This window comes from Moschus berezovskii, chromosome 10 (genome assembly GCF_049115385.1).
Source record: "Moschus berezovskii isolate FMDL1 chromosome 10, NW_MosBer_1.0, whole genome shotgun sequence".
NCBI classification, from domain to species: domain Eukaryota; kingdom Metazoa; phylum Chordata; class Mammalia; order Artiodactyla; family Moschidae; genus Moschus; species Moschus berezovskii.
The window spans coordinates 19,475,760-19,503,389 of NC_142469.1; the positions used below are offsets into that span (position 1 = coordinate 19,475,760).

A 27,630-nucleotide genomic window follows, 5' to 3' on the forward strand; every position below is an offset into this window, starting at 1 on the left:
ATAGTAAAGAAAGCTATCCTTGTTTTGAGTAGAAAAAGATAATTTTGAAACATTCACTTTTTTTCCTCCATACTTTCTTGCCTCCCCACTGCCCCAGTAAGTAAGAGAGCTGTTAAGAGAACAAAAAAGAAAAAAAATCAATGTTCAGTGCATTCTGGGTCATCAGGTAGGCAGCCATAAAGTTTACACCATATAAGTCTATTGAGAAAATAATAGAATCTTTGTGACCCTATGGACTGTAGCCCACCAGGCTCCTCTGTCCATGGGATTCTCCAGGCAAGAATACTGGAGTGGGTTGCCATGCTCTCCTCCAGGGGATCCTCCCCACCCAAGGATCAAACCCACATCTCTTATGTCTCCTGCATTGGCAAGTAGGTTCTTTACTACTAGTGCCGTGCCATCTGGGAAGCCCAGAAGTAAATATGTCCAATCAACTCCTTCCTCTGCCTAAGAAAGGAAATATGAGGTCACCTGGACCCTAAGATGGTGGGCAAAAGCCTGGGGTAGAAGGGTCTGGAGAAGCCCGGCTCATCCTCAGGGGACCACAGGGAAAGGAGGAAGGTCAGAGTCAGATGTGGACAGCACCATTGGTGCTCAAAATTGTGTGGCTTGCAGAATTTCTTCTACCGGATATTATTTTTCCTTCTCATTTCTAGATCAAAAAAGTTAATAGATTGGTACACATCCTGTCAGATCATTGCTTTCTATTTCTGAAACTCCAAATGCGTTTTCTGCTGCCATTTCCTTCCCTAACCCGTCATCTGACCTGAATGTTCTTTTATTCTAAAATGAAGTGAAGTGAAGTGAGAGTCACTCAGTCGTGTCCAACTCTTTGTGACCCCATGGACTATACAGTCTATGAAATTCTTCATGCCAGAACACTAGAGTGGGTAGTCTTTCCTTTCTCCAGGGGATCTTCCCAACCCAGGGATCAAACCCAGATCTCCCGCTTTCCGGGCGGATTCTTTACCCGTTGAGCCACAAGGGAAGCCCAAGAATGCAGGAGTGGGTAGCCTATCCCTTCTCCAGAGGATCTTCCTGACCCAGGAACTGAACTAGGGTCTCCTGCATTGCAGGCGGATTCTTTACCAACTGAGCTATTCACCACAATAGGACACAAACTTCCTGCTGCCTTCATTTTCATCACATACTCCTACCCATGCATCAGTCACAGGTCACTGGTCTCGCCCACTTCCATGTTTTCCTCCTCTCAAAGTCATATCCATCCTCTTATTTCACTGTTTCACACTATCCTGTATGCTCTGTGAGTCCAAATCTTCCCAGCCTGGGAGACCCTTTCCCTCTCCTTCACGCCCTTCGTTCACATGTTGTGATGCTTACCTTGCTATTCCCATCTGCCTACAGATCAGTGGTCCTCAACCTCGACTGAAACTAGAATCGCACTGAGAGTTTTTTTAAAAAAATGTTCTCTCTTAAACACAGAGAATCTGATTTAATAAGTCTAGAAAGGAGTAACGTGGATCAGTATATTTGAAAAGCTCAACCGGCGATTTTAATTTGGGCCAGGTTACACACAGCAACAAAGGCCCTGTGCAGTCAGAAATAAATAAATAAGTTATAAAACCAAACATAAAAAGGAATTAATTCAAACAACGTTTGAACCCATTACTCTATGTCCTTCATTGGATACATTCTAAGAACAAAAAAAAAGAAATGTTAAGATTTTACTTGGTATCGCCTTGTTAGTAGTGATATTGTATTGAAACTCTTGAAACTATTTTACATACTTTTTTGGACATTCTAAATAAGTTAACGTTACTGCTACTGATGAACAAAGATTTTCATTGTAAAAAATTTAGTATATATATTTTTATAAAAACAAGAATAAACTCTGAAATGTTCACTTTGACTTGTATTATTAATTTTTAAATTAAACGAGAACAATCTCTAACACATGAAATTAGGATTATATCCAATTCCAGAAAATAACTTTTCCAAGTGACTTTGTTTTTCTTTCAGTTTTATTGAGATATAACAGACATGCAGCACTGTGTAAGTTTAAGGTGTACAGCATAATGACTTGACTTACATACATCATGATATGATGACCACAATGAGTTTAGTGAACATCCATCATATCATACAGATACAAAACAGAAGAAAAAAAGTTGTTTTTCTTATGTTGAGAACTCAGAATTTACACTCTTACCAACTTTCATACATAACATCAACAGTGTTAATTCTATTTTTTGTATTGTACATCATATCTTTAGGACTTACTTACCTTATAACTGGAAGTGTGTATCTTTTGACTGCCTTCTCCCAATTCCCCCTCTCCCTACCCCTTACCTCTGGCAACCACAAATCTTGTCTCTTTCCTATTAGTTTATTTGTTTGTTTGTTTTGGGAGTATAATTGACCGACAACAGTGATTCACAATATGGTGATCAAATATTTGCATATACTACAAACTGATCACACAAGTCTAATTACCATTTGTCATCAAACAGGTTATTATAGTATTATTAACTATATTCCCTATGCTGTGCATTACGCTCATGTGATTTATTTATTTCATAACTAGAAGTCTATATCTCTTAATCTCCCTTATCTATTTCACTTATCCCTGCAACCCCCTCCCCTCTGGCAACAACCTATTTGTTCTCTGTATTTATGAGTCAGATTGATTATGTTCTTTACAACCAAAGATTGAGAAGCTTACACAGTCAGTAAAAACAAGACCTGGACCTGACTGTGGCTCAGACTTATCAACTCCTTATTGTAAAATTCAGACTTAAATTGAAGAAAGTAGAGAAAAATCACTAGGCCATTCAGCTATGACCTAAATCAAATCCCTTATGATTATACAGTGAAGGTGATGAGTCAATTCAAGGGATTAGATCTGGTAGACAGAGTGCCTGAAGAACTGTGGACGGAGGTTTGTACCACTGTACAGGAGGAGGAGACCGAAACCATCTCCAAGATAAAGAAATACAAGAAGGCAAAGTGGCTGTCTGAGGAGGCCTTACAAAGAGCTGAGAATAGAAAAGAAGAGAAAGGCAAAGGAGAAAGGGAAAGATATACCCAATTGAAGGCAGAGTTCCAGAGAATAAGAAGGAGAGACAAGAAGCCTTTCTTCAATGAACAATGCAAAGACATAGAGGGAAAAAATAGAATGGGAAAGATCTTTTCAAGAAAATTGGAGATATCAAGGGAACATTTCATGTAAGGATGGGCATGAGAAAGGCCAGAAACCACAAACCTAACAAAAGGAAAAGAGACTAAGAGGTGGCAAGAATACACAGAACTTACCAAAAAAGGTCTTAATGACCCAGATAACCACAATGATGTGGTCGCTCACCTAGAACCAGACATCCCAGAGTATGAGGTCAGTGAGCCTTAGGAAGCATTAAGGTGAACAAAGCTAGTGGAAATGACAGAATTTCATCTGAGCTATTTTAAAATCTTGAAAGATAATCCTGTTAAAGTGCTGCACTCAACATGCCAGCAAATTTGGAAAACTCACCAGTGGCCACAGGACTTAAAAAGGTCAGTGTTCATTCCAGTCCTAAAGAATGTTCAAACTATGGTACAATTGCACTCATCTCACATGCTAGCAAGGTTATGTTCAAAATCCTTCAAGCTAGGCACCAGCAGTATGTGAACTGATAAATTCCAGATGTACAAGCTGGATTTGGAAAAGGCAGAAGAACCGGAGATCAAACTGCCGACATTTGTTGGATCATAGAGAAAGCAAAGGAATTCCAGAAAAACATCTATTTCTGCTTCATTGACTACACTATAGCTTTTGACTGTGTGGATCACAACAAACTGGAAAATTCATAAGGAGATAAGAGTATCAGACCACATTATTGGTCTCCTGAGAAACCTGCATATGGGTCAAAAAGCAGCAATCAGAACAATGGACTGGTTTAAAACTGGGAAAGGAGTACAAGACTGTATATTGTCACCCTACTTATTTAATTTATTTGCACAGTACATCATGCAAAATGCTGAGCTGGATGAATCACAAACTGGAATCAAGATTGCCAGGAGAAATATCAACAACTTCAGATACGCAGATAAATACCACTCTAATGGCCAAAAGTGAAAAGGAACTAAAGAACCTCTTGATGAAAGTGAAAGAGCAGAGTAAAACAGCTATCACAAACCTAGACGGTGTTTTATAAAGCAGAGACATTATTTTCCTGACAAAGATCCATCTAGTCAAAGTTGTGGTTTTACCAGTAGTCATGTACGAATGTGAGAGATGGATCATAAAGAAGTCTGAGCACCAAAGAATTCATGCTTTTGAATTGTGGTGCTAGAGAAGACTCTTGAGAGTCCCTTGGACTGCAGGGAGATCAAACTAGTCCATCCTAAAGGAAATCAACCCTGAATATTCTCTGGAAGGACTGAAGTTGAAGCTCTAATATTTTGGTCACCTGATGTGAAGAGCCGACTCAATGGAAAAAACCTTGATGCTGGGAAAGATTGAAGGAAAGAAGAGAAGGGGCAGCAGAGGACAAGACGGTTAAACAGCATCACTGACTCAATGGGCATGAGTTTGAGCAAACTCTGGGGGATAGTGGAGGACAGAGGAGCCTGGCCTGGTGTGCTACATTGCGTGGGGTCACAAAGAGTTGGACATGACTTAGTGACTGAACAACAACATCTATGAGTCTATTTCTGTTTTGTTATCTTTGTTCACTTGTTTTTTAGATTCCATATGGAAGTGATATCAATAATATTTGTCTTCCACTGACTTATCTCACTTAGCACAATACCCTCTAGGTCTACCCATGTTGTTTGAAAATGGCAAAATTTATTCCTTATTGGCTGAGTAATATCCAAGTGACTTTAAAATACTAAATGTGATTGTACACCTTTAGAGAGATATACCCTGGATATACCTATATACCCTAAGGATGAAAATAACTAAAAAAAAATTTGTTAACTATTTTCAGTAATTGTATTGTGGACAGTAGTGATATTCTGAGATTATTATGCAGGTAATGCATGATAAAGCAAATGGATAATTATGTGACATGCTAATCCTTTCATTCTTGGTGTCACTGAGAACCAGAATTCTTTGCATGAGAGAGAAGAAATAAAAATGTCAGACAGAGCAGTTAGCAAAAACCCCATAACCTTAAACTTGGATACATTATTGTAACTCAGTATATCATTCTTCTTAAAAAGAAATTCCTGGCTCTCTCTACTGGAAAGGCCTAGAAACAATGATTATCCCATTGGCAATGAGCATGCCTAGGGCAGAGACCGTGTTAACTGAAATCCCATTTCACACTGAAAGAAACCAAGACCCTTTTGGAGAAGTGGTTCATTCCAGGTTTAGGACAGAGGAAAATATAAGATGAGACTGAAATATTTTACACCACAAAGCAAGGAGATGCTCAAAGACTAGTGAAGTTGTGTCTTGATTTGAAGAGGCTTCCACTGGCTCAATCTGGGATAACCTGAGCTTCAAAAAGACTAAAAACAGTGAAGGGTTAAAGCACGTCAGATTAAAAATGGAGTCCCTGAAGGTACTCAGAAGAAGTAGAGTGAGCAGAGGGAAGAAAGGAGTGGGAGGGAAAAACTCTTCCTGATAGAGAAGTGACAACTAATAACTCTGAAGGACTGAAAGAGTGTTTTAAAACTAACCATTTGGCCTTCCCCTATGTAATCATTAATTTAGGCAAAAGTCATCAATGGATGATAAAATGACTGGCTAAAAGTTGATGAGGAACAGTATATCTGCATGGTCTCTAAGTTCTAACTTCAAAGAGGAAAACACACCTTCAAAATGGAGCCATCTGGTAGTCTGCCCTGAGCTAGGTAATCGCATTTTGTACCACTGATGAGATAAAGGGACCTGCAGAGGCTCTTGTGCAATGCGCTAAGTGCACATCAACTGTGATTCTGCTCTAAGTCTCACCAAAGGATACCAAAGAGCAGACTCAGAGTGTGAGACATTCCACAGGGTAACTACAGAGTCCGTGCTCTCCAAACACAGCGGTGTCATAAAAAGCCACACAAGGTGCAGAGAATGTTCTAGGTGAGATCACATAGCAAGAAAATATAATGCATCATCTTCGACCATAGCCTGAGTCAAAAAATCAAAACCAGTTATGAGTTACTTTGTGTACACTTGGGGAAATTCTAACATGAGCTGTATGTACTCAGTCGCTTTAGCTGTGTCTGACTCTGCGACCCAACGAACTCTAGCCCATGGTGGGACTCTAACTCCCCTGTCCGTGGGCTTCTCCAGGTAAGAATACTGGAGTGGGTTGCCATGTCTTCGATCTTCCCGACCCAGGGATTGAACCTGTGTCTCTTAGGTCTCCTGCATTGACAGGCAGGTTCTTTACCACTCGCAATACTTGAAGTTAGATGATATTATTAAAGTATTGTTTTCTTAGATATGATAATGGTAGGAGAATATTCTTACCCTTAGAAAATGAATGCTGAGTGTCATGATGCCTTCCACTTATCTTCAAATGGTTTAGCATGTGCGTATATACATATATATGCACACATATATATAAATTATCCATAGATAAAATATATATTTCACATATTAACATACATAATATATGTTATATAGAGAATTTAGAGATAGATGGGTGTTCATTGTTTCTGTCTTTCAAATTCCAGTAAGTTTAAAATTTTTCAAGACAAAAAATTGGAGGGGAAAAGCCCTATTTTGTTTGCTAGGACTGTTACAAAATTGAAAGCTTATATGAGGCAAAAAAGAGAAGCCTACAAATACCGTGAGTTTTGAAAGATGGGGTTGTCACTAGAGATAGGAAAGATGTCATGGAAGGGACTGCATTTTTAATGTAAGGGTTTTGAGTTTGGAAGGACCTTATAAATCATCTAATTCCACTCCCTCCTTCTGAAGACACGACAACTGAGAGGCTACAGGGCTCATGAAATGTTTAACACAAAGCTGTGAAATCTAAAGCACTGAACCCATGGTGGTTTTCCCATGAATCTGCTTATTGAGCAACTCCTATACACAAGCCACCCTACTTCCTCAGATGGGCCCAGAAGGACACTCTAAATACTCTAAATAAGGAAAAGCACATAGAAGTTAATCATTGCAAGTTCCAAAATAAAATTTAAATGCTAGAAAAATTGCTGGCCTTGAAGATAGAAAGGGTTCATGGGCAACTTCTAGAAGCTGGGAACGCACTCAGCTGACAGCCAGCTAGGAAATGGAGTCAGCTTCAGCCAATGACTGCAGGAAACTGCATTCTGCCAACAATCTATTAATAAATAAGTATGAAAAAGTCTTTTCCCCTAAATTCTCTAGAAGAGAATGGAGCCCTATTGACGCTTTGACATTAGCCCAGTGAGACGCACACTAGACATCTGACCTATAGAACTGCAATATAATAAATTTGTGTTGTTTTTTTTAAAAAAAAGATTTGATTGAGCAAAAACAGGAACACAGGAATGTAGCGCCACTGTAGCAGAGGAAGCATTAAAACACTGATGAAAATCCCACGGGTTTTAAGCTTTTGTATAAACATCCCCAATAAAAGCAAATGCAATTTATAAAACACAAGTTTTTGTTTCTCATATATAATATCTCTACTATTCTGGAGAATTTTAAAGTTATTCCAAGTTTTATTGATGCTTCTTTTCCCAAGTGTATGCAGTTGGGCATATAACCTCAGTTAGATAGAGGCTATAGATTGTCATCATCAGCTCAGATATGGAAAAAATGTATTTTCAAAGTTAATGAAAGCCATGATTAGTATTTTTTGATAGTCAGTTATGCCTTTTAATTATAAAGCCATATAAAAATAAGCAACATATAATGAAGTAGTCTCATGGCATGAATAAGGATGGTCCAGTAGATTAGAAAAGGAATCTTAATTTTTAGGTGTGATTGGATTAAGGATTGATAAATACATGCATCACTTTTTTCCTCACTTGGCTAAGTCATAAATCTAATTTTGAAATTCAACTAACCTCATTCAAACCTCTGTTACTAGTTTTCAAATCTAAAGTAAAGCAATATTAACATAACAAATACTTACAGAGGATGTTAATGAAAGACAACAAATAGAAAAATAATGAAATAGAATAATAGGTGGAAACTCTTACCACAGCCACTGTCACTGCTTTCCAAAAGCTTCTGGGCATTGTATTTTGCTAAGGAATTCAAAGATGGAAAAGAAATCGTTTCTCTATTTTGAAGTGTACAACAGAAAACTGTGTTCAAATTGTCTTCCCTTGGTTAGTTCAAAAGCAAAGTAAAATGACAGTGCACAAATATTTTCATCCAGTTTGCAAGGTTTCATTGTACATCCAGCCTATCGAATACATTACTTTAATTATGTTTTTGTGTGGGAAGTATTGTCTTATACCCAAGCATGCTCTTTATTTGGTCAGACTGGAGATTCAGAGAAAAACAAGTAAGACGATTTTCATTTTTTTATTTGTGGGCGTCAAGTCTGCATTGAGGAAATATTTGTCATGCTCACCACATTTTTGTCATATACTTGTTTCACAGAGCCAGTGCACAACTTTGAAGAGGGAAGAATGGCTGCTGTGTCTCACACTGGAGAAATGCTCACTGCCACCCATCTGCACTTCTGGAGGATAGCCAAGCCAATCTTCCTGAAACAACTTTTCAATTCTGAATCTTGCCCCAGATTTCCCAAGGTTTCCCTTTTGTCTCCTGCCTGAAATCCAAGCTCTCCAATCTGCCTCTAGTGATTCCTCTCCCACAAAAACACCCCAATTACTCAGCCAAACAGTCCACCTCTGTCCCTTTGCTCATCCTGCTATGACTGCTTAGAATGACTGTTACCCCTAATCATCTCTCAAGACCCAACTAAAGGCCTCTCATTCACAGGAACTCTCCCGATCCTTGTGTTCACATACTGTTTCTGAATGCCCGTAGTATCTCGTCTGAACTTTTTTTTTCCTTTTGGCATTTAATAAAATACTCCCTTGGACCCTTGCCATTTTTATGATCCACCTTCTACTCTGGTTGTTGGAAAATTGTAACTGTATGCCATGGGAGCAGTAATGATTGTTAAATCTTTGGTAGATGGTACTATTGTGCGTGGTTATTCACGCCGTCTTTCTTCATGAATAAAATGTTTCCCCAGTCCCTTTTACTATGGGCTCAAGACATCTGACTTGCTTTAGCCAATGGAACGTTTTGCTATGTATTACTTCCAAACAGAAGTTCTTGAGGAATTGAAAGATTTCCAAACTCTCCTAGTTTCTGTGCCCTCTGTCATCAGAAAAGCATAAGGCTTTCTTTTAGTTTAGGTCTCAAAATAAGGATATAGGTAGAGGTTACTCAGCTTGCAGTCCGGAGTAAAAATCACATCTAAACAGCAGCTAACAAGATGAACCTGAAAAAGAAATAAATATTTGTTATTGTAAACCACTGAACATTTGCGATTGCTTACTGTATAGTGAAAGCTGATGGATATAATATCTAATATTTTGTAAACACTATGTCCTGTATCCACAATATCTCATTTAACTGATAAAATAATCCTATGTGTTACATACTTTATTATCCCCTTTTTATAGGTGAGAAAGCAATGATGAAGTAAAGTAACTAATCTAAAACACACAGTGCTGTAAGATTTTAGAATCAGACACATTTAGCTTAGAAGTTAGATTCTACCACTTATCAAATGTAGTGTCAAAGTCATAACACAATCGCACTAAAAATCAGTCACATATAAAACAGAGATACAGTTAAGCTCTTCTCATAGTATAATTCTAAGGGCTATTGGGGGATTAAATAATGTGTGAATGACTAAATGATTTAATGAGCAAGTAAGTCTTAATTTACATCACCCCTAAATTAGACCCTGAGATAAACATTTGATGTGGGTAGTTTAGAAAGCTTCACAAAGCTTTTTTGTGAAGAAGTGGAGAATGAGATAAAGGATAAGAAAAGTCAATTAAATAGCTTAAAATTTGGAGAAGTTTTGGGGAAGCAGACTCAATCACACTAAGATACCATATGGAATATGATTCAGATGGCCAAGTAAGATCCTATCAGGATCTTTCACAAATAACAACTAAAAACTCTGTACAAAAAAAAAAAGACAAATATGAAAAATTGGAAAGTGAAGTCACTGGAAAGTGAACAAGCAGATTCTGGAAGAATCAAAACTTGGAAGGAGGATCAGAAGAGGATGAGTTTTCCATCATTACAAATTTTACCCTGAGGGCAGACCGAAGTTAGCACTGCACAGCCTGCCTAAAACTCTAATAGAAAAGTCTTTCTGGCCTAAAGAATTAGCAGATGGAATTTAGAGCAACCACAAGTCCTGAAAAGTTAAGAGGATGAGGAGAAAGCTGTGAGCCAGGAAGAGAGTCCTGAATTCCATTTATAAACTCTGCTCAAGGCTCTGAACTGGGGCATGTATGAAGGGAGCAACTCCCATACCTCAGCTAAAGGCAAAATAGGGGTTTGAAGCTGCTGCCCAAGAAAACGTCTTTACAGTTTGAGTTTGGCCAAGTTAATTTCTCATTTTAAAAAAATGGGGAACTCTTTGGAGAACCATAATACAGTCTTTACTACAGAACATCCCACAATGTCTAGCATAAAATCCAAAATTGCTCAACTTGTGAAGAATCAGGAAATGTGACCCATTTTCAAGAGACAAGCCCATGAACCAAGTCTGGTCTCAAAATGATCTAGATGTTGAAATTAGCAGACATAGATCTTAAAAGCAGATTTTATAACACTGCTCATTGAAATAAGAGAAAATATGCTTGTATTAATGAAAATGTAAAGAATCTCAGCAGGGAATAAAAGAGAAAATATTAAAAAAGAACCAAAAGAAAATTCCTGAACCTAAAAAGGTGCAATTTTGAAACTAAAATCTCACTGAACAGACTTAACAGCAAATTGGATATGACAGAAAAATCAGTGAACTTGAAAAAAATAGAAAGTATCCAATCTGAAGGACAAAAATATTTTTTAAGTTTTTTTCTTTTTTAGGGTATTCCCTGGTGGTTCAGTCAGGACTCTACAATTTCACTGCAGAGGGCCAGCGTTCAATCCCTGGTCAGAGAACTAATATCCTGAAAGGCACATGGTGCAGCCAATTTAAAAAGTGCTTTTTTAAATTAAACTACTTTTTAAGTTCCGGAGTCTTGGAAACCTGTAGAGCAGTAATGGAAGTTTAACATACTTATATCAGGGTCCCAAAAGGAAAGCATAGAGAAAAAGGGGAAGAAAAAAATGTTCGAAATAAAAAGGTCCCAAAGGTCTAAATCTGGTGAAACACAAAAATGTAAGTCAAGATGCTCAGAAAGAAAAATACAAAGAAAACTACACCTGGGAATTCCCTGGTGCTCCAGAGGTTAGAGTTCCACACTTCCAATACTGGGAAGTGTAGATTGCTTCCTAAAGCAATCATATTTTAGATCCCTGGTCAGGGAACTTAGATCCTACAAGCCAGGCAACCCCATCCTCCCAAAAAGAAAACTACACCTGCACACATCATAGTCAAACTGCTAAAAGCAACACTAAAGAGAAAATCTTAAAAGCAGCCAGAGAAACATGATACATTGCCAAAAGGGGGACAACCATTTGGCTACACATGAAACTGGAAACTAGAGAGATCAGAAAACAGTGAGACAATATGTTTAATGTACTGAAAGAAAAAATAAGCTGTCAATTTAGAACTCTATATGCAGTGAAAATGTCTTTCAACCATAAAGGCAAAATAAAGACATTTTCATACAACAAAAAACTAAAAGAAATTCACTACAAGAAATGCTTTAAAATTTTTTTCAGTAGGTTGAAAGAAAAATGAAATCAAATGGAAACTCAAATCTTCAGGAAGAAACTAAGAGCTTTATAGATTGTTACTATGGGTAAATATGAAAGGCTACTTTTTCCTCTCTTAAAAAAATACATGACCATTTAAAATACATATTAATCATTGTCTTGTGGGATTTATAATACATGCAGATGTAATACATATGACATTTACAGCATAAAAAATCCTGGAGGGGAAAGTTAATTGATTTATAAGAAAGTTTCATGGTTTATACATTTTTATGCCAAGCAGTCACCAAAAAAATAAAAATAATGTCAAGAGATCTAGCTAAAAAGCCTGTAAATAAATAAAATAGAATTCTTTAAAATATCCAAATATCAAAAAGAAGGCAGACAAGGAAGGAAAGAGGAATAATACAGGACACAATCAGAAAACTCTTCTGCTGCAAATGTCTAAAAACTCTCAGCAAATTTAATAAACATCTTTTTTAGATGCAATATTGAGCTCTCCAAAAAGGGACCAGAAACTAAAAATCCAAGTGACAATCAGTTGACTCAATGCTACAGCTACAGGGGAGGGGAGTGAAATTTCCAGGTGGACAAGAAAAGATTGTATAACTCAACAAATTTGTGACTCCTTGGTTGATAAAGGAGTTTAGTTCCCATAACTGCCCATCTGCAAGGTGGTGCCTTTCCACTAAGACATTCTTGGCCTCTCATTCATTCTCCAAGTCCCTGTCTAACTGGAGAGTCTGCCTCTGTCATGTTTCTTTTTATTATAAGCAACAGAAAACAGACATGGGGGTTGGGGAAGGGTGAATGTATAGAAGTCCTGAGCCTGACTCTGATTGATTCAGATAGGGTGATGCACCCAAGTGCTTAGTCGCGTCTGACCCTTTGCAACACTTTGGACTGTAGCCTGCCAGGTTCCTCTGTCCATGGGGTTTTCCAGGTAAGAATACTGGAGCGGGTTGCCATTTCCTTCTCCAAAGGGATCTTCCTGACCCAGGAATCGAACCTGCAACTCCTGTGCTTCCTGCATTGCAGGTGGATTCTTTACCTGCTGAGCCATCGGGGAAACCCAGGGTGACTTGCCTTTTCCTAAAGCAATCACATAGGGGACACAATATTCTGATTTTCCATTTAAATTCTATTCCCACTCCTGGAACAAAGGGTGAGATCGATACCACTTAAGCTATTGTAGCAGACACTTTAGTACTTCAGTGGCATCACCTTGTCCCTCTTATCTCAGCTTCAACTGTGATAGAAACTTCTGTGCATCCTGAACTCATCCCACCTCAAGCAATTTGCCCTGTGTTTCCATACTTTTCTGTCTAAAGGCTTTCCAAAGCTTGAGGAGTTTGCTCAACACACACACACACACAGAGGCTAGAAACACAGAGGAATTAATGTCCCTATTGCAATGTTCAACTAAATAGAGATGAGGATAACAGATTAATTCCCCAACATACCAACTCAGAGGATCTTTGAAAAGGGTTGAAGCCCAGTTGCTCACAGTAACCAGCTTGGTAACTCATTCTTAATCGGCTTTTCCTCATTCCATATGTCATTCTTCCTACTCCCTCTCTCCTTGAAATTTCCTCCCAAGTAGACCACCTGCACCAAGTCCTAATCTTAAACTGTTGAGGGGAATAAGCTATGTGGATTATGTAATTATTATGTAATAAGTTATATGGATTAGAAGTAAGATGGAGGATGATCTCTCTAAAAAAACTAGAACATGATCACCGAAACGGTGAGTGTATCTGAGTAACACAAAACAACAAAAGTCTACCACAAACCTACAATCCCCCAACCTTCTCCCACCTACTTAGAGGAGATCAAGCTTTCTCATCTACTCTAGAGAGACTCCCAAGAGCCCTGCACAGTCTCTGGCCTGAGTGGTAAAAGGAGACAAACTGTGGATACTGATTCAGGTCCTCTTTTTTTCTTTTTTTCCCTAAAGTCATGCAAACTCAAATTCATCAACTCTGTGTTCTTCTGAGAGTCATTTCCACAAAAATATTCATCTCTTTTCAACTTCTGCCTTTTTTTGGATGCTTGTACTGGTGGTTCAGAGGTTAAAGCGTCTGCCTCCAATGCGGGAGACCCGGGTTCGATCCCTGGGTCGGGAAGATCCCCTGGAGAAGGAAACGGTAACCCACTCCATTATTCTTGCCTGGAGAATCCCATGGACAGAGAAGCCTGGTAGGCTACAGTCCCCGAGGTCGCAAAGAGTCGGACACGACTGAGCGACAGAACGGAACAGCTTGTGCTGGCTCCCAAAGTTTTTGTCCTTGCCTCTGGCAGAATCAGCTTTGAAGATAGGGCTCTATTCAGTTTACCTTGACTTTACTGCCTTTTGATTAGTCTCCTCAACTAGGAGGTCCAAAAAAGTAAAACACTATCTTTCCTTTCTTCTCCAGTGTCAGACTTGGTGTTGTATAGGATCCAGAGAATGCAAACGAGAACCAACAGTACAGGAATTTGTATGCTGTTGATGGGAATGTTAATTGATGCAGCCACTATGGAAAACAGTATGAAGGGTCCTCAAAAAAACTAAAAATTGAGTTGCCATGTGATCCAGCAATACCACTCCTGGGCATATATCTGTAGAAAACTCTAATTTGAAAAAATTCATGCACTCCAATGTTCATAGCAGCACTATTTACAATAGCCAAGAAATGGAATCAAACGAAATGTCTATTAACACATGAATGGATAAAGATGCAATATATATGCACAATGGAATATTAATGAGCCATAAAAAGAATGAAATGATGCAATTTGCGGCAACATGGATGGACATAGAGATGACCATACTAAGTGAAGTAAGTCAAAAAGATAAAAACAAATGTCATATGATATCACTTCTATGTTCAGTTCAGTTCGGTCGCTCAGTCGTGTCCGACTCTTTGCGACCCCATGAATCACAGCACGCCAGGCCTCCCTGTCCATCACCAACTCCCGGAATTCACTCAAACTCATGTCCATCGAGTCAGTTATGCCATCCAGCCATCTCATTCTCTGTTGTCCCCTTCTCCTCCTGCCCCTAATCCCTCTCAGCATCAGAGTCTTTTCCAGTGAGTCAACTCGTCGCATGAGGTGGCCAAAATTCTATGTGGAATCTAAAATATAACTCAAACGAACTTCTTTACAAAATGAAAAGACTCAAGGACATAGCAAACAAATTTATGATTACTGAAGGGGAAAGGGGGTAGGGATGGATAAATTAGGATTTGGGATTAGCAGATACAAACTACTGTGTGTCAAATAAACAATGAGGTCCTACTGTATAGCAGAGGGAACTATATTCAGTATCCTATAATAAACCATAATGAAACAAAATAGAAAAATATCAGATAAATCCAAATTGAGATGGTCTATGAAATAAATGGTTTTTATTCTTCCAAACTGTCAGTCAAGAGCAAGGAAGAAATAAAAACAGTTCCAGATTAAAGGAGACCAAAGATACATGACTACTAAATGCTTACATGTGATTCTGGACTAGATCTTGGGCTAGAAGCAAAAAAATGTTACACAAAGGACATTATTGGGACAATTGACAAAACCGGAGTATGAATTATAGATAAAAGCATTGTATCAATTAACTTTTTTAAGTTTAATAACTGTACTGTGGCTTTGTAGGAAGATATCTTTGTGCTTTGGAAATTGGCACTGGGGCGTGAAGAAGTAAAGGGGAGTCAGCCATACAGCCTACTGTCAAAAAAAAACAATTCTGAAATGAATTTATTAACAGAAAAAAAAAAAAGAATTTATTAACAGACACAAAAGTGGTCACCCAGACAAAACTCATTTGAATGACCATTTTCTACACCTACAGAGCTGTAAAATTTCTCTGTTAAAGAAAATGAAAGGAGGAAAACACTGTAGAGAAGAAAACTTTGAAAGTTATACTAGACAATACATAGAATTCATTGAAATTAAACCCACTAATCCTTTTTAGCCCATTTCAAATATTTTCTCTAACAATCCCCTTTGTCCACCATTGTGATCATAATAATCTCAAAACCTACTTTTGTACACATCAAAAAAGGTTCATCTCCTATTATACAGAGTGAAGTGAGTCAGAAAGAGAAAGATAAACACCATATTCTAACATATATACACAGAATCTAGAAAAATGGTACTGAAGAATTTATTTACAGGGAAACAGTGGAGAAGCAGACATAGGGAGGAGAGGGCGAGATGTATGGAAAGAATAACATGGAAACTTACATTACTATATGCAAAATAGACAGCTAACGGGAATTTGCTCTACGGCTCAGGAAACTCAAACAGGGGCTCTGTATCAACCTAGAGGGGTGGGATAGGGCAGGAGATGGGAAGGAGTTTCAAAACGGAGGAATTCATGTTGAGGTTTGACAAAAAACAGCAAAATTCTGTAAAGCAATTATCCTTCAATAAAAATAAATTAATTTTTTTAAAAAGGGTCATCTCATTAGACTTGGCCTAATTATTCACATAGATGTAGGGCTTCCCGGGTAGATCAATGGTAAAGAATCTGCCTGCCAGTGCAGGAGACCCAAGTCCGGTCTCTGGGTCAGGAAGATCCCCTAGAGAAGGAAATGGCAAGCCACTCCAGTAATCTTGCCTGGAAAGTCCCATGGACAGAGGAACCTGGCAGGCCACAGTCCACGGGGTCACAAAGAGTCAGACATGACAATGATTAAACAACAACATATTAAAAAGGCTCATCTCATTGGGTTTGGCCTAGTTATTCCCATAGATGTAGCAAGTGCTAATTAGCCATACAGGTCTCCTTGAGATCTTGCAAGCCTACAGTCGTGTGGTATTGAACAAGTAGTAAGTCCACCATATTAACTTCTGTCTGGACATTTTCGAAATCTCAGACTGAACTTCTAAAAGTCGCTCATTTGCTCTCCTGAGATTGTGAAATGAGGCCTAGGAAGTTCCCTTCATCATGTTTGAAATATCTACAAATTTGGGTGAATTTCTCTCTAGAGGTCACTAAAATTATCTTAATTTCCTGACATAATTAGCCATGTTTACCACCTGTGAGGCTGGGAACCTATAAACAAGTCACCAGCCACGCTTCCTTGGAGGATTCTGTAGGCATGTCTTTCATTAGTAAAATCAGTTTTTTCTTGATGTGACATGTCATGCTTGAATAAGCATTATTCTTGAATATGCTAGGACCTTGTTCTCAAAGTTTATCAAACTATATTCTGGTAAAGAAAAAAGGAGAGAGAGAGAGAATAGATTCTTATTGAACTTACGCAAATAATATTTTGCAATGAAAAAGGAGACTCAGTAAAGTTTTAATTGCATTTTTTATACTTTTTTGAGATACAACTCAAATACCATTAAATCCACCTTTTTAAAGTATATGATTCATCAGTTTTGAGTATCTCTCCAAAAAGAAACCCCATATCTATAAGCAGTCACTTTCAGTGACTTCAGTCCCACTTCAGTGCCTAGCAATAACTATTCCACAGATGGCCCCCAACTTAAAATGGTTCAGTTTACAAATTTTCAGCTTTACAATGGTGTGAAAGCAAAATGCATTCAGTAGAAACCAAACTTCAAATTTTGAATTTTTCCTGAACTAGCAGAATGAAACTCTCTCGTGATGCCTGGCAGCAGTAGCAAGCCACAGCACCCACTCAGTCATGTGATCACAAGGGTAAATAACCAAAACATTTACAAGCATTCTGTATCCAGACAACTATTTTCACTTTCAGTGTAGTATTCAATAAATTATATTAACTATTCAACACTTTATTATAAAATGGCCTTTGTGTTAGATGTTTTTGCACAACTATAGGTTGATGTAAATGTTCTGAGCTCACTTAGAGTAGGTTAGGCTAAGTTATGATGTTTAGTAGATTAAGTATATTAAATACATTTTCAACTTATGATATTTTTAACATATGATGGCTTATTGGGACATATCCTTATCATAAGTTGAGGAAGATCTGAACTTCTGTTTCTAGGGATTTGTCTATTCTGTATGTGAAAGTATGACAGTGAAAGTGTTAGTCACTCAGTCATGTCCAACTCTGCGACCCCACGGACTGTAGCCCGCCAGGCTCCTCTGTCCATGGGAATTTTCTAAGCAAGAATATTGGAGTGGGTTGCTGTGCCCTCTTGCAGGGGATCTTCCCCACCTAGGAATTGAACTCAGGTCTCCTGCATTGCAGGCAGATACTTTACCATCTGAGCCACAAGGGTATCCCCTATTCTGTATATTTTATGTAAATTAAACCATGAGCATGTAAATTAAATATGTGACCTATTGTGTCTGATTTTTCCACTTACCATAATATATTCAAGGTACCTCCATGTTGTAGCATGAATCTATACTTCATTTTTCTGCATATGGCTGGATGAATGAATGAATGGCTGAATATACCATTGAATGGATATACCACATTTTGTACACCCATTCCTCAGCCCACGGACATTTGCATTGCTTCCATTTTTTCATTATTATGAATAATACTGCTATGAACATTCATGCCCAAGTTTTTGTTTGTACAAAAGTTTTCATTTCTCTTGAGGGTACATCTAGAGGTGAAATTGCTGGGTCATATATATTTACCTTTGTGAGGAATTTCCAAACTGTTTTCCAATGATGTACCATCCTTCATTCCCACCTTCAATATATAATGGTTCCAGTTCCTCTGCACCCTCACCAACATGTGTCATTGTCTTTTTTATTATATCCAGTGAATGTGAAGTGATATCTTATTTTGACTTTGATTTGCATTTCCCCAATACTTTGGTCACCTGATGCAAAGAACCTACTCATTAGAAAAGATCCTGATGCTGGGAGAGATTGAAGCCAAAAGGAGAAGGGGGAGGTAGAGGGTGAGATGATTAGAGAGTATCACCGACTCAATGGACATGAATTTGAGAAAACTCTGGGAGGTAGTAAAAGACAGGAAGGAAAGCCTGGTTTGCAGTCCATGGGGTTGCAAAGAGTCAAACAGGACTTAGCGACTGAACAGCAACAGCAAATACTAATGTTGTTGAGCATCTTTTCAGTGGGTGTTTAAGGGTCATGGGTACACCACCTTTGGAAAAATGTCTATTCCAATCTCTTGCCCATTCTAAACTGTGCAATTTGTCTTTTTATTTTTAAATTATAAGAAATTTTTATATATTCTGGGTACTATACATTTATCAGATGTATGATTTACAAATATTTCTCCTGTAAATTGTCATTTTGCTTTCTTGGGTCCTTGGAAGCACAATTTTTAATTCTGAAGTCTAATTTATGTATTTTTTCTTTTATTGCTTCTTTTTTTAAGTTTAAATATAGTTTACTTAGAATATTATATTAATTTCAGTTATACATGTTGACCCAGTATTTTATATGTCATTAAAAGTCATTCAAAATAATGGTTATACTTCTCTGTGATGTACAATGTATCTTTGCTGCTTATCTATTTTATGCATAATGGTTTGTATTAATTACTCTCATACTCCATTCTGCCCCTCTCCCTTTCCCTTTTCCCCACTAGTAAACACAAGTTTGCTTTCTATACCTGTGAGTCTTTTTTTATTTTGCTATATATACATTCATTTTTTTTTTTTAGATTTCACATATGAGTGATATCAAACAGTATTTCTCTTTCTCTCTTATTTTGCTGAACATGATATTTTCTAGGTCCACCAATATTGCTGCAAATTTCATTCTTTTTTGGCTTAGTAGTACTCCATTGTATATGTATATAACACATCTTCCTTATCCATTCATCTGCTGATGGACACTTAAGTTAACCTGTTTCCATATATTGGCTATTGTAAGTAATGCTGCAGTGAACACAGAGATGTGTGTATATTTTTGAATTAGTATTTTCTTTGAATAGGTACTCAGAAGTGAAATTGCTAGATCTTACAGTAGTTCTATTTTTAATTTTTTAAGGAAATGCCATACTGTCTTCAATAGTGGTTGCATCAATTTACATTCTTATCAACAGTGTGCAAGGATTTCCTTTTTTCCACATCCTCAACAACATTTGTTATTTGTAGACCATTTGATGATAGCCATTCTGATAGGTGTGATGTAATATCTCACTGTTGTTCTGATTGCATTTCCCTGAAAACTAGCAATGTTGAGCATGTTTTTATGTAACTTTTAGCCATCTGTATGTCTTCTTTGGAAAAATTCAAAGAATTATTCAGATCTTTGCCCATTTCTTTGTTTGTTTGATAATGAGTTGTATGAGTTGCCTATATATTTTGATTACTGACCCCTAAGTGGTTGTATCATTTGCAAATATGGTATTCCATTCAGTAGATTGTCTTTTTGCTTAGTCAATAGTTTCCTTCGCTGTGCAAAAGTTTTTTAAGTTTAGCTAGGTCCCATTTGTTTATTTTTGCTTTGATTCCTTTATCTTCAGAGACGGATCAAAAAAAATATATTGCTACAATTTATGTCAAAGAGTATTCTGCCTATGTTCTCTGCTGACTAGTTTATGGTTTCATATCTTACATTTAGGTCTTTTATACGTTCTGAGTTTATTTTTTTGTATGGTGTGAGGAAATGTTCTAATCTCATTATTTTACGTGAAACTGTCAAGTTTTCCTAGAACCAGTTATTCAAGACACTGTATCTTCTCCATTGTATGTTCTTGCCTCCTTTCTCGTGGATTAATTGACTATACATGGGTAAGTTTATTTCTAGACTCTATTCTGTTCCATTGATCTAAGTGTCAATTTTTTTTAACCAATACCAAGCTGTTTTGATTACTGTAGTTTTGTAGTATATTCTGAAGTCTGAGAAGGTGATACATATAGTTTTGTTCTTTTTTTCTCAAAATTGTTTTGGCAATTTGAGGTCTTCTGTGGTTTCATATAAATCCTAAAGTTATTTGTTCTAGTTCTATGGAAAATGTCATGTGTATTTTGATAGAGATTACATTAAAGCTGTAGACTGCTTTTGGTAGTATGGCCATTTTAACAATATTAATTCTTCCAATCCAAAAGCATGGGATATCTTTCCATTTCTTAGATCTGGAGCCAAGTGTAGAGCAGGGATTTCCCCCTGTTTGGTGGCATCACAGCCCTGCAGAGAGTGGAGTCAATCACAAGTTGCTGGAGCAGAAGCCCTGAGGGTCTGGCCCAAGCTGACTCTGTTCCCTTTAAGTGTGTGCTTTCCCATTTTCCAGCATCAGGACCTTTTCCCAAGAGGAGGGAAGCGCTGAAGCAAGCAGGGCTCATTCACATTCTCAGTTTGTGTCAGCCACAGACAGTTTTAAACTGTCTCCAATGATCAGTCTGTGCAAGCAGCAGGAGTTGTTTTCTTTGCTCTGCTCAAATGCAGCCTCAAGTCCAGGTCTCCTTTCTGCCTCACAGCTGATCACTTTCCTCAGCCTCTGCTGCTCCTGCCCTGTTCTGGAGCTGCACTGCAGGGCAGGTGGGGCCCAGGTGGACTCATGGCGTGTATCTGGGGCATGAGCTGTGATGGAGCAGCCGTCATCAGAGATCTAGGCAGCTTCTGAAGCACCCCATGGGTGAAAGATGCTCAGTCATGTATGACTCTTTGTGGCCCAGTGGATTATACAGTTCATGACATTTTCCATGCCAGAATACTGGAGTGGGTAGCTGTTCCCTTCTCCAGAGGATCTTCCCAACCCACGTATCAAACTCAGGTCTCCTGCATTGCAGGCAGATTCTTTACCAGCTGAGCCTAAATGCCAACAATGGCCAGTGTCACCTGACTCAGATTCTGCCCTGAGATCAGGCAGCCTCTGCATCCCATAGAAAAATCTGAGTTTTCTCCCCAGTCATGGTACCCCTAGGTTCTGTGCCACCCATGTGATGTGGAGTAAGCAGTGGTGGAGCATTTGCTCAGCTCGGGTTGGAACATGTGTCAAGAGGATCAGGGAAATCCACAGCCTCAGAGCAGTCCTCTAATCACCCTCACCACCCTGCATCAGGGGCAAGCCAGCACATGAGCTCCACAGTAGAGTCCAGGCTTCCCACAGCCCTTCTGTTAGTCCCAGTCATCTTCTAACCAGCCACAGGGGCTTGTCTCCCCCATGTAGCACCCCAGGACGGGGACATCAGATCTGTGGCTGTCACTGCTCACTCCCCAGAGCAGGTATCTATCTGTACAGTCTCCTTTCCCTCCGAGTACCTTCCCAGAGACACAAGTCCCAACCTGATTGCTTTTCTTCCCTTCCAACCTGATTACGTGTGTACCATTCCTACAGCTTTGGTTGTATAAGCACCTTTTTGACAGCTTCCAATTAATTTTCAGTGAGAACTCTTCCACATGTAGATGTATATTTTTTGTTTTCATGAGGGCATGTAAGTTCCATGTCTTCTGTTCCACTATCTCTTCCCTTGCTTCTGGTTTTGGTATCATAGCTAAAAGATCACTTATCACTTAATCCAAAGTCATAAAGATTTAGACTTATATTTTCCTTTAAGAGTTTTAAGTTGTGGTTCTCAGCAAGAGTTTTTTAATTCAAAGAGGGTGTCTATGAGACTCAGAAATAATTTTTAAATATTTCATTTCATTTACATAAGGAGAATCTAATAAATCACAGATTAAAGATCACTTAGAAAGATAAAGGGCTTTTCCCTATGTCCAATAAGTATAGACCATTAAGACAATAATACTTCATTATTTCATTTAAAAATGAAATTTCCCACACATTCATTCAACCTATTTAATTCTCATTCTGCTTAATCTTGAGGGTAAAACATTTTGTGGACTGAAGGGGCATTACATAGATTACACAGAATATAAAGAAAAGTCTTTCATATTGACATTTGTCAAATGCATCAGTCAGTAAACCAAGAAAGCATGCCCTTTGAAACATGATTAACTATGCCAAAATTTTAACATATTTCATAGCTTCTTTTCAAACTTAGGTGTTATAAGCCAAGGCAAATAAAATTCACTTTCAAAGTTTCATATCTTAGAAAAAACTGATACTTTAGGACTGTCTTTTTCTCTCTTATATTCTTATAAGTGTGCATTGAAGTTTTCCAGAAGCTACATGACATATGACACCACAGATTGAAAGCTGAAAGAGACAGGAGACTCAAGCTGAGTCCCATTAGCCAGACACCAGAGATTTACAAAAAATTAAAGTAAATCAACTCTTGTCATTAATTTTTAAAAAATACAGTTCTCATTAAATATGTTACTTAGATTAGCATGAAATCAGTTTATTATTGCTATTTTCAAAAATCAAATATTTAAAAGATTTATTTGCTTTATTTTCTAATATGGTAAATGCTGATAAATGTAACCTACTTAGACAAAAGCTCATTCATTGTGCTTTTAAATGTTCAGAATGCAAAAGGATCCTGAGACAAAAGGATTTGATAATCTCTGCATCAAGATAAAACTATTCTCCTTTTGAAAAAGAAAGCACATAAACCTTTATATTTTTCACCAATGTTCATAGCATAGTTTCAGTTACTCATATTAATTATAACTTTCAACCAAAATAGTTAACTTCCATTTCACATGTAAAATTGAAGGACCATAAATAATTGAAAATTATTTAATATAAATAAGCATGAAACAAACCAGCAAAGCTCATCAACACACATAACGCAACTTTTTACAACTATGTGCATTCTTTTCACATCTGATTGTAGCAAATGTGAACACATTCATTAACATGACCCAAAGATATAGCCTCTCTATAGCATATTTGTTAAAAAACAAAAAGCATATAAACTTAAGATAATGTTTAGTAGCCAAAATTTCAGAATTGTATCTTAGTTAGAAACTATTTAGGTATCCCAAGATTAACACACAAATTAGGCTAATGTCAGTTTAAAGTTTTAAACTACCCAAAGGTCTTGGAAATTATGTTTAAACTGGCACATTACAAGAACTTAATTATTATTAATATATATAAATAAAGTTTGTCAAGGTCATAATTCAAATTTTATTGCATACAAATTTACATTTTTTATATTCTTAAACATTATAGAGGGGTGTGTGTGTGTGTGCTCAGTTGTGTCCGACTTCTTGTGACCCCGTGGACTGTAGCCCGCCAGGCTCCTCTGTTCATGAGATTTTTCAGGCAAGAAAACTGGAGTGGATTGCCATTTCCTCCTCCAGGGGATCATCACAACCCAGGGATTGAACCAATGTCTCCTCTGTCTCCTGTACTGGCAGTCAGATTCTTTACCACTGAGACCCCTGGGAAGCCCATACAGGCTGATATTTATTTGATTAGAAAACCTATATAAGTATAGGAAAAACAAACTCAAGTAAAATAATATATCAATACTGATAAATCAGGAATATATATGGTTGTTATTTTAATTAATATTACAAAATTACACTAATCACCGGAGAAGGCAATGGCAAGCCACTCCAGTACTCTTGCCTAGAAAATCCCATGGATGGAGGAGCCTGGTAGGCTGTAGTCCGTGGGGTCGCTAAGGGTCAGACACGACTGAGCGACTTCACTTTCACTTTTCACTTTCACACATTGGAGAAGGAAATGGCAACCCACTCCAGTGTTCTTGCCTGGAGAATCCCAGGGACGGGGGACCCTGGTGGGCTTCTGTCTATGGGGTCACAGAGTCGGACACGACTGAAGTGACACAGCAGCAGCAGCAACACTAATCTCATTGCCAAAGAGTTTTGTTAATTATGTGAACTAAAATTCTTAAAATATTCTGAAATTTTCAGTTTCTGTAAGAATTCTTCTCAAGCTTAGCATATTAAAAATGTTAGTAGTTCAGCATTTTTATTTTATGGGAATTTTAGGAACTTTTTTTTATATACATATTATCTAACTCTATAAATCAATAAGAACAAAGTTTCTTAAAGAGCTTGCTTGTACAATCTAATTGATTAATATTCTCCAGAGATAGGAAAACATTTAATAGTCATGAAATAGGAGGATAGGGCCTTTTCTGTATTACAGACATATAAACACACAGGCACATAGGCACAGATAAACATAGAAAACTTAGTTTCAGTTCAACAGATTTAGGGTAAACACAGAAACACAAAAACTCACCAGTGCAGATATCAAGGAGTTGTTCTTCTCAGTGAGCATAAATATTCTAAATTGCTTTGAATTCAAAATAGATAGACACACACAAAAAAAGACTAAAAAAAATAAGTTCCTTTTATCTGTCACCTCAGCAAAAAAAATTGCTATCATCCATCTACAGAGATCATCAAACAGACCATACCGTAAGATCAAATTCTCAATCATTACTACCACCAACAAGAAATATTTATTTGTCATATGCAAACTCCAAACAAAAACAAGGCAAAGTATCAGCAAAGGAAAAACCTAGAGAAATGGAGACACAGCCAAATTAAAGTTCTTACTGTCACTTGGAATTATTCTAGGATCCAAGAAAAGCAATGCCTGGGCTTAAGTAACCCATGAAATGCACTTTTCAAGCAATGCAGTTCGCCTGGTTTTGTCATTGGGCAATTCAGTGGATGACCACCAAAGCTTTTAAGGATTATTTTTTTAAAGGTAAAGTTATGACTATCATACAAATACAAAATTAACACATATCAAAGATTTATCTCATTGAATGATGAGAGAACCAGTAAGATGTTGCAAATGGTTCCGAGAAGAATCTAAAGAACAGATACAGATATTGGAATAGATATAGCATCAAAAATACTAAAATAAATTTGCTAATAGATATAAAAATGAGCCTAGGAGTTGGGGGTGGAGAAGGAAATCTGTTGCCTTTCACAAGACAAAATTCATGTTCATAACTCAGTTTTCTTCATCTTACAGTATCTAAAATAGCTCTGTTACGGACAATGAAAGACACAGACTAGTACTGAAGCCAACATGAAAGAGTTCACTAAAGGATGCTTAATGTTCCACTGAAAAGACAGGCAGTAATCTTTTTTCTTTCTTTCCTCTTTCCCATTTCAAAGTCTTTCACAATTTTGCCTGACAAGCCATGAAATGCTATTGAGACATAGGGAAGAGTAAGAAAAAATTTTATGTAAGGATGTGGACAATTCTCCACTATTTTTTAAAAATGTTTATTTCATTTATTTCCTTATTTTTGGCTGCACTGGGCCTTTGCTGCTGCAAGAGGGCTTTTTCTGTTACAGTGAGAGGGAGTACTCTCTAGTTTCAGTCCATGGGCTTCTCATTGCAGTGGCTTCTCTTGTGGAGCACAAGCCCTGGGGCACAGGCTTCAGTAGGTGCTGTGTACATGCTTAGATGCCCGGCAGCATGTGGAATATTCCCAGACTAGGGATCAAACCCGTGTCCCCTTCATTCGCAGGAAGATTCTCAACCACTGGACCACAAGCGAAGTTCTCCAGTATTATTAAGTCATAAAAACAGTAAGGAATAGAGGCGGTCACATAAGTGTAAAAAGAATGTGGGAACAGAGAATATATACCTTTTGATATATATATGAATAACATATCTCTGGAAAGATTTTTTAAATACTAACACAATCAGTTTTTTCTGGCAAGGGAAACGGGGTGATGAGGGATCACTGACGAGAAGTGTATTTATATAAGTACATATATGTATGTGTGTATGTATACATATATATATCCTTCTATATTAATATATACAAATATGTATATATATATATATCTTTCTATGTTCTATCATATGTATATATATGTCCTATGTTTTGAAACTTGAAATTATATTTCCTAGTCAATAAAGTAATATTTTATAAAGAAAAAGTAACATAAGGCCTACATATTTCTATTTTTCGAGTAATCATAGAAATCACCCTTTTCTTTTTGAAGGAAATGACAGCCCACTCCAGTACTCTTGCCTGAAGTATCCCATGGATGGAGGAGCCTGGTAGGCTACAGTCCACGGGGTCACAAAGAGTCGGACACGACTGAGCGACTTCACTTCACTTCATTTCACTTTCCTTACCTATTTCTGAATTCTTCATATTTGTTTTTATATAAATAAGAGATAATATGACTGAATAATCATATTTTTAGAAGTCAACTTTCATTAAAATTTCACAGCAAAAACTTTGAATATAATAAGCAAACACTTAAGAATACCTTGATGGTTAAAATGGGCAAATTTTATGTTATGCATATTTTACCAAGATTTAGAAAAAATAATATTTGTGTTTTTCAGCTGCCAAGATGACTCTCTACCCTGCAATATGTCTAGACTGAGTGTCTGCATAACAGATAATTTTCTCCCTGTATTTGTCAGATGCAGGACATGTGAGGAATGCTGCCATAGATAAAAGCTCAGAGGGGGCTAAGAGAAAAATCTGACATCCAGGAACATCTCCCCAAAGCAGCGCCTGGCACATTATAGCAGATCAATAAATCATTATTGAATGAATTAATGAATTACTTCTAATCATCATGTAGCACTCTTTCCATATTTGAAATACTTGATCTTTTCATCCATTATTTATCCCACTTCTCTGATCCATCAGTCAGAGATGAATGTGTCACAAGCCTTGCAAGGTAAATCCTTTTGGATTCCACTCAGAAGGATAAAGAAGTATTCAAATGGTTTCTGAACAGAGGATTAATCCAAGAGACTGACTTACTCCTACCTCTTACAAAGATGTGAAAAAGGTCTTTGAGCTTCCAGGAATTCTCTCATAAATTCTCTGTGCACTTCTTACGGTAATAATCTTCCCTTTCAATCTGGCAGTAAATGCAATTTAACCTAAAAATATCAGAGAAAGACAAAGGTAATATTTTGTCTCCTCAGTGACTCTGCAGAGAACAATTACGTTCTAAGAAAAGTCTTAGAGCACGAGAAACTTAAAACACACAAACCTCTAACTTTTCCTAAATGCACTAATATATTCAAATAGTATAAGTCTGACACCAAGTGGTAAAAAAAGGTATAAGCACTTTGACTAAAAATATAACTGGTATTGTTGTTACAGGGTGTTTGATTGACCAAAAAATT

The 27,630-nt window shown here is 37.4% G+C and overlaps 1 protein-coding gene across 3 annotated transcripts in view; it reads right to left on the bottom strand.

The window, feature by feature from the left end:
- Window positions 1–27,630, bottom strand: part of FILIP1 (filamin A interacting protein 1) — a 338,049-nt gene that overhangs the window by 264,933 nt on the left and 45,486 nt on the right. For 2 of the 3 annotated variants that reach the window (XM_088840542.1, XM_055433255.2), the window contains exons 2-4: window positions 27,266–27,381; window positions 9,276–9,344; window positions 8,080–8,118 (exon numbers count right to left, since the gene is read on the bottom strand). In XM_088840542.1, the coding sequence (XP_088696668.1) occupies window positions 8,080–8,118 (39 nt within the window). In that variant the 5' untranslated portion in view covers window positions 9,276–9,344; window positions 27,266–27,381. The remainder of the gene's footprint in view (window positions 1–8,079; window positions 8,119–9,275; window positions 9,345–27,265; window positions 27,382–27,630) is intronic. The other variant, XM_055433257.2, reaches the window with a different exon arrangement.